The sequence below is a fragment of the Chenopodium album genome, chromosome 12 (assembly GCF_948465745.1).
Source record: "Chenopodium album chromosome 12, dcCheAlbu1.1, whole genome shotgun sequence".
Lineage (NCBI taxonomy): Eukaryota > Viridiplantae > Streptophyta > Magnoliopsida > Caryophyllales > Amaranthaceae > Chenopodium > Chenopodium album.
The window spans coordinates 44,928,763-44,937,238 of NC_137845.1; the positions used below are offsets into that span (position 1 = coordinate 44,928,763).

The following is an 8,476-nucleotide window of genomic DNA, read 5'->3' on the forward strand; positions in this document are numbered from 1 at the left end:
ATAACTCAGTTGTACATAATCATATTTCAATGGTAAAAGGAAAACAGTGTCACTAACAGGACTTCTATAGACACGGTGGTACATAATCTAATTACAGCTGTCTATGTTGCATTTTCAATGGTAGAATACAGAAACGTAAATGGACGTTTGATAACGGATGAATGTTTTTTTATTGACAACATTAACCAAACAATCAATTGTAAAACAGTGTGAATCCCCCCCAATTATTATGTATTAAACTTTGTATTAAAGTTCATAAACCGTGGTAATCAACGATGAATATGAAGACCATCAACGTAGTTCTTTACAAAGATACAAAAAACAAGGTTTATCCTAATGCTCTTGGTGAGAAGATTACAATTTCATTACGTCTACTTTATTTAGAAGATTACAAATGACAGACATGCATTTCATTTCTCTTTGTAGTCTTTAGGACCCATGTACATCCCTTTCACCATCATCAAACACTAATTATTTCACAAATAATGCATGTTTTAAGTATTGGTTTCCTCTTAATGAAGTGATTGTACCCTATAAAGAGTTAGAAGTACCCTAAGTTATATCAAAGGAACACCTATTTGACTTAAAGGTAACCCTTCCATAACAGTTGGTAACACCAGTGAATCAATTGGTGGTTCCAGTGAGATAGTTACCTACAACAATAATAGTTCTTGTCAAGTGGTACCCTAATTAATTTGAATGGTACCCTAACAATTTTCGGTAGAATTGTTATTGGGAGTACAACAACTTATTTGTACATTATTTTCATGCTCAGTGGTACAACATATTCATTTGGAAATATTATTTACACAGCCAGTTACTATATATGTAGCATTCAGTGGTACAAACTCACCTTAGAGTTGTTAGTGCTATGTTTTCAATGGTACAAAATCGACACTTAAAAATTATCCACCTAAGTCACCCTCAATCTAAGTATTCTTCCAAACAAGTTTTTTGAAAAAATAGCTAAGAATTCTTCCAATTGTGAACAAAACGAACAATCACAAGGTTTCATGGAAATACTAAAGACATAAATGTATTTGTGGTACAAAACCACAAGTTATATCCAAGTTAGGGGTCGTTGAATAAATAACAAGTTCGTGCGATGTTCTTCCCATTAACAACGCAATCGAGAGACATTCATGTGTGTATTTGTTAATCAAAAGCTCCTTAACACTTTAGTCTCTCGATAGTGTTAGAGTGTTTAACAAATAAATCACATATTCACCAAAATTAAATCACTATACACTTATTATTTTACTTATTATCTCACAAAATTGCATGTTCCATATATTGGTTTATTTACTTAAAATGATGATACCCTAGGTGGAAGCTGGATTTATAGGTACCCTAATTTATCTCAGCCATACCATTGTTTGAATAAAAGGTAACCCTTACTTAACAGTAGATAACATCAGGTCATCAAGTGATGCTTCCAGTACAACGTTTGCCTACTTCAGAAATAGTTTGTACAAAGAAGTACCCTACCAAATTACAGTCGAACCGTAACAAATTACACTGGTATTTGACCTCAAAAGTATGTGTAGTCAGTCCATTTAAAATTAATACTTCGGTGTAACCCTTGTTGTTCGACTCAAATATGTTAACACTTCATAGTGGAATCTTTAACCAGTTCAGTTGGACTTTATAGAGGTCTAGTTGAACCTTTAAGCAGTTCACTTCCATTCCCTCGGTTCTTCGGTGTAACTCCATAGAAGTTAAATACTACAAAGTTGGACCTTTAAGCACTTTCAGTTGTACCTTTAAGTAGTTCAGTTGGACCGTTACTGTTTCAGTGCAAAATAAGGGTGTTAGGTACTAACAGTGCTTAAACAAAAAATTTTACCAAAAACATTTCCTGCTATAATCAGAAGACATTTCCTGCTATAATCATAAACAAAAGCATTATAATCATGTCTTATGTTTTCCAAAATATTTAAGTTTTCTTTACAAAAAAATGGCATCACCTACATCATATACCCCATCATACTTACAAGTTGTCAAAAGATATAAGTTAGAATTTCTTTACAAAAAAAATGACCTGGGTTAAATAACTGGCTTTTCACCTAAGGTGGCTGTTAAATGTTAACCAGTAACATTACCCACATCCCAGAATTACTACACAAAAGGGTGGGGCACACTGCATTGCTAAGCTAGTGTGTACTGTTAGACCCCGCACGGTTGGGAGTCTGGCTCATACTTCCAAGCGTTGCGCAATTTCCAGGCCTCACCAGGTACGGGAATTGAGAAACAGCCGTATTAGGTGACATATAACCACCCCCCTATTTGCATCGGCAATCCTTGCATTTGATGGTACGCCATAAAATATGGGGGATAAAAAGGCCTCTGAGTTGGAGAATTAGCAGCCCCAACAGAAGGAGGACGCTGCACTCCAGACAAAGAGGTGAAGTAGCCCAAAGAACCATCATCATCTGTCATTTGAATGCCTCCTACACAGTGAGGACTGTAACCCATAATAGGAAATGGATGTTGTTTTTCCTATGTCAATAAAAAACCTCCAATAAGCAAACAGAAAAAATTAAGTTCATATTACATAAATGTATGGGTAAATTACTTGTGAAAAAGAGGACTGCAGGTTGTTTTGACAACCCCCACGAGCAGCTGTGCCTTGTTTCCCACTACTCCTCTTACCTGGTTTCTTCGATTTTTCAACACATGACTTGTACCTCGAATCAGTAGTACGGTGAGGAGGTTTCATCGGAATTGGCAGGTCCTTTATGGTAGCAAGTTGTAGAGATAGGTCCTTTGCACAACTGCCTTGCTTTTCAGTAGTAGGTGGTGTAGCCTCCTTTTCCAAACACACAGAGGAAGGTGTCCTATTACACCCCAAAAGGTCAGATCTATTCCGGGTCAGCATGGACAGTTTCTCTTCTACTTGGATATCAAGAAATTGCAGACTGTTCAAGATAACATCGGACGCACTCTTGCAAATTGATGCCTTAGAAAAAATGGGAGAAACTTCACCATCATCTTATCAAATCTACACATCGCCTCCGTCTTGCTCAGATCATGGTACTTCACTTTAACTCTAGTGTGCTTCGTAATAACATCTTTCCTCCACCGACGTAGGATGTACTTGTCGGGAATTTCTCTACAGTCTTTCATTTGATACACCATAATCATATGGAGACACATGATACCATGGCAATGAAAGTACCTACATTCGCAATCTGCTTCTTTGGTGCTGCTGTTGTATGTAACCTTGTACACCCGTTTCCTCTGTGAGGGTACTTCTTTTCTTGAATTCTTTGGTTTGAACCAAACAATATCCTCAAGAACATGTTCTATCACTGTGTTAGATATTTGCCTCTTCTCCAGACCCGTCACATATAGCAGCCTATTGCACTCCTTTTGGACTTCTTTGAATTTTGCATCGGTATAAATTTTCTGAAACACAGACTCAGCTGGGAAGGGTGTCATGGGTTGCCTAACATATCTGGAATTGTTATCATCTGCTCTTTTCTCAGTAACAACTCTAACCTCCAGAGCTTCACAATATCTCTCCACAAATTCACAAAGTAATGTATGCCGCTCAAATAACCATCAAAGAAACTGTGTATACTCTTAACCCTCTGGGTTGTTTTCATGCTGGCCCAAAAAAGATGCTTCATGAACGCAGGTATCCATATATCACGTTCAACATACAGGCCTAAAAACAGAAGGTAAATGGCCAAAACCAGAAGCTAAAATTAAACAGAAAGTAAAAACACAAGGTAAAAATTGCCATTTAAAACCAAAACCACTGTCACTGCTCACAGAAGGTGTATACAATGTACGTAAGTAAGTTCAAGATTTAAATCCTAAAATGTAAAATGCCATTTATACACCACTGTCACTGCTCAGGTGGACACAAGGATAATAGAGGGACGCAAGGACAATGGAAAGGAAAGGGGGGCAAAGGGATAACATAAATAGACAAATGCTAAAATTACCACATAAATAATCAAACCCATAACCTCACCAAATCAAACCCGATGCAAAGCATCCTTAAGTAACCAAATACTTATACAATATCAAACTATTTCAACCAAACTGAAGTTTATATTTATAAATATTAAATATTTAATATAAATTAGGCACTCGCTCCCAAAATTGATAACATAAGTTACTTACTATCATAACAATTAATTATTGTATAAGAATATATAATAACATCATAAAAATATATAAGAAATTTTTAACATCTGACCTTCCAGCCACTCATCTGTTTCACAATCGTGTTTCTTGATCACTTCTTGCCACCGTCTTTCAAACTCTTCACAGTCCAAACTATCATACACAGCACTCTCTAACTCTTCCTTCAACTCGGGATAATTAGGATGCTTTCCCAGCTTTGTAGAATTTTTTTGCAATATATGCCAAATACACCATCTGTGTGTAGTCCCTTTCATTGTAGTCTTCAGAGCTTTCCTCATCGCAGGGTCCTGGTCTGTAAGTATTGCAAAAGGGGTTTTGTTCTCCATACACCGCAACCAATTGCTACACACTCATTCGAAGGTCTCAGCAGTCTCTCTACTGACAAGTGCGCACCCAAATAGAATAGTTTTCCCATGATGGTTAACTCCCATAAAGTTGCAAAACGATAACTTGTACTCATTAGTCAAGTACGTGGAGTCAAAACAAACTACATCGCCAAACTCCTCGTAAGCCATGCGACACCTTGCATCTTCCCAAAGTACATCCTTCAACCTACCCTCTTCATCTACTCGATATGTGTAGAAAAAATTTGAGTTATCTTCAACCATAGTTTGGAAATACGTAAACATTGCTTTATCGTCACCTTCATCAAATATTTTTTTCTTTTGCTTAGCCACTTCATCATGAAGATCTTTCTGGGCAAAGGACATGTTCTCCACCCCGTTACGCTCCCTAGCCATTTTGTTATAGATTTTTACCACGGGAACCCCACATCTCCTTTCATTGAAAAGCTGCCTGACAATATGTGGATTCTCCACCAAAAACTTTTTCCTCAGCCTACTAATATTCTTAGCCTTCCCTGGAGTGGGGGTGTGTCCACCATGCTTCAGTTCTGCCCTCTGAACAACCCATTCCCCACGTTCATTAACATTTGCGTACACATTCACAGGACATTGAACTTTCTTACTCCTCCTCTTCACACCAACCTGATGAGTGACATTTATGGCACTCATCTCATTTTATGCTTTTTGTAGTTAGTTTCTCTATTTTATGTATTTTCTAGTTTACTTGCTATTTTTTTCCCTTTTACTTGCTTTTTATCCTTTGATTGTAGGTTGTGAATGATTGTCCAAGGATTCCCAAGCCTCCTCTCCATGGTTTTTCATTGATTTTCATTCCTAAAGCTTGTGCAAGAAGTTTCAAGTCAAAGGGGGGTCCAAGGAGCATGCTTCAAGGTCTTGTATATGCCTTCTTCATGGTTTATTTCCTTCATGAAATTCAAGAAAGTTCCTGCCTACCTTGTCCTCCATCACCATCATCTAGGATGTGTGCACCGCATGAGCTAGGACAAAGAAGAAGAGAAGGAGGATGCAGCTTTGTGCGGGCGCACTCGAGGAGTGTGCGGCCGCACATCTGTCGAGTGCGGCCGCACACCTGGTGCGTGCGGGCGCACCTATCTGGGTGTGTTCCCGTGCGCGCCACTCTCTCTCCTCCAAGCGCCCGCACCGGCGTGGGTCTACTTTTGGACGTCAATCCTAACTTCCTCTTTGTATTGATAGTTATTTCTTTCCTTTTATGGAGAGAGAATTAGATCTTGATTGGAGAGATTTAGATTAGATTAGATTAGATTTTAGAGAGAGAAAAACACTAGTTCTTAGCATTTTTAGAGAGAGAAAATGTGGGTTTGATTATTGATGATTGAAGATTGCTACAATTGATTGGATTTCTATCAAGTTTGTAAGGATTCTTTACTCTTTAATGCAATTTAATGCTTGATTTCATTATTATTGTTGTTTGATTTGGTTAATTGATAGTTTGATTGATTTTGATTGAATTTGTTGGTTTCAATTTGATTTCAATTGATGAATTTGGGAATGATGATTAGTTTAGCTTTGATTTTGATGTTCTTCATGGATTGTGAGTAGTTTATTTGCTAGGGTAGTGGTGAAGCACGTATTGATGATGAATTGAGATTAATTTGGGTGAAATTGATTGAGTTGATAATGTGATTAAATTGGTTGATTGATTTTGTGCATGAGTGTGCTTGATTAGGCTTGATCACCCTTGTTATTCACACTAGATTGCATTGTGAGTTCACATTGATACGGACCATTGATCTGTGGCTTGCATTTACTCGATTGAGATATCTTGTGATGTTTCCTAGCTAGTGTTTGATGTAGTTGACGCTAATTAGACCTCTAGGAGAATAGCTTGATGTACTCTCTTGGTTGCAATTTCGGTTTTCCCTCACATTGCTTGACTTGATTGGTTGATTCCCCAAGCTGATTGAACTTCATTGTTGATGCATGTGGATCCATTCCCCTAGCGCCTTTGCATTTGATTAGTTCAAGATTTTTTCATTACCTAGCTTAGCTCTAGTTTCTACCATAAACCCCTACTAGACTTCGGAATAGCTTGACTTAGGCATTGTGCATTCTACCTCCATTCCTTTGGGTTCGACCTTGACTTACCACTACACTTTATAGGGGTTAGTTGAGTTACAAATTTTGTTTGATTGGGTGGGGTGGTAGCCCAACGACCTACCGTTCTTCATCCCATCACAACCGCTTCATCCTCAACAATCTGAGCATCAGTCACTAACCTATCCTCCACCTTCCTCCGCTTCCTATCAGGCAGCCCAAAACACTCACATGTCCACAAACAGTTCCTTCTCATTTTTGCATTAGGCCCTTTGCCTACTTTACAAGCACTAGTACGAACTACCCCAAATACACTTTGCTTCCCATATTCCCTAAAATACTCATCCAGTTCCTGCCATGACTGGAAAACCATCCCAACTGAAGGAGGAGGAAGACCAACATCTACTTCCACATACTCTTCTATCTCAACTGATATTGCAACACTACTAAAGCCTTTCTTTGGAGTCTTATAAGACTCTTCACCAACCACAACCTTCATTCAAAAACACAAATAATTGATAGCAAATAACATTGACAACACGCAAAAATAATTGATAACCATATGCCACAGAACTATAACAAATATAACCTCCTAACATACAACATACCCGCACCATAATAACATTAACTAGATACAAAATGCTAATTAACCACTACCAATTTCAAATTTTCCATTTCTATTCTCATTCCAATTTCAATTTTCCACTCCAATTTCAACTTCAATTTTCGACTACAATATTACTATTTTACGGATTAACACAGTCTTAACAATAATTCACATAGTTATCAATAATTGCTTAGCTCAATTTCAATTTTCAACTACACTCCTTAAACCCTACAATTTCATCAATTAATTTCCGAGTACATATACTCTTGATTTTAAAATACTTGCCCCTTTCAAAAATTCTCTTAAAGCAGCACCGTCGCACGACTCTTCGAACTCACCTCCTCCTCCATCCTTCACCAGATCCAGCACGAGACCATCATCATCGCTGGTGTTACTAACGATTGCTTCGTCGTTAGTAACACCATCCATTGTATTCCACTTATTTCGACAAAATTAAAAGTTCTTTATTTGGAGCTCACGATTTTTTCCTTACTCTCCCATGGTGAATTTCGCCTTTTTTAGGGAGAAGAAAGGAGAAGAAGGCTGAGTTTTGATTTTCCAAAGATTCAAGTAAGAAGTACACTTTAGTCAGATGTCACTTTCTTTCAATTGGGACCACTCCGTTTTATTTTTTACTATTCCGTTTTCTTTTCCCTCCAACAAACACCACCGTTTTACTTTTTTTTGCACTTAATTGCGAAATTGCCATTGAGAAACATCTTAGATTTGGCTCACAACCCTCGATTTTTACTTCCTGCAAAAAATCTTTTTCCAGCCTAATCTAAAGCTAATGTCATCAAAGTATTTTTTTTAAATATAATGAGATGCAGTTTGAATTGATTTGGAAAAAGAAACTGATTTTACTCTTTTATTTTTCGTAAAAGATCGCTTTGACTATTGAGTAATCGAGCTAAACTCCGTCTCCTCTATTTCATCTCATTTCATCCTATCTGATCCCTTTTCGTCTGTTTTTCTTATCCACTTCATACGTACCATTGAATTATGGATTATAGTATCAAACATTATTATTAAAGTAAGTTACGTATTGATTTTAAAACTTATTTAATAATACAAAACTTAATGTAAATTTTTTTTTTGGGTTAAATGTGTGCATCGCACCAGCACTAATGTAGCATTATTTGCATAATACACCAAACTCTAATAGTATTGAATGAATTTGAACATACAAATTTGGTTCGTTTGTTTACTCAAACTATAGTGTTGCTTATCTTTATTTAGTCAAAAGTATTTCTAATTAATTATAAGTACTTGTAAGGCCCCGTTCACTTCA

The 8,476-nt window shown here is 37.1% G+C and overlaps 1 protein-coding gene across 1 annotated transcript; it reads right to left on the bottom strand.

Annotated features, from left to right (window-relative positions):
* Window positions 1–4,508: 4,508 nt before the first annotated feature.
* On the bottom strand, window positions 4,509–7,614 carry LOC145571218 (protein FAR1-RELATED SEQUENCE 8-like). The gene is made up of 4 exons (XM_081630287.1): window positions 7,524–7,614; window positions 7,187–7,206; window positions 6,724–7,071; window positions 4,509–5,144 (listed from the first exon to the last, which is right to left on the bottom strand). Exons 1-4 carry the CDS (start codon window positions 7,612–7,614, stop codon window positions 4,509–4,511), a joined length of 1,095 nt encoding a protein of 364 aa, XP_081486413.1.
* Between the last annotated feature and the right edge of the window lie 862 nt (window positions 7,615–8,476).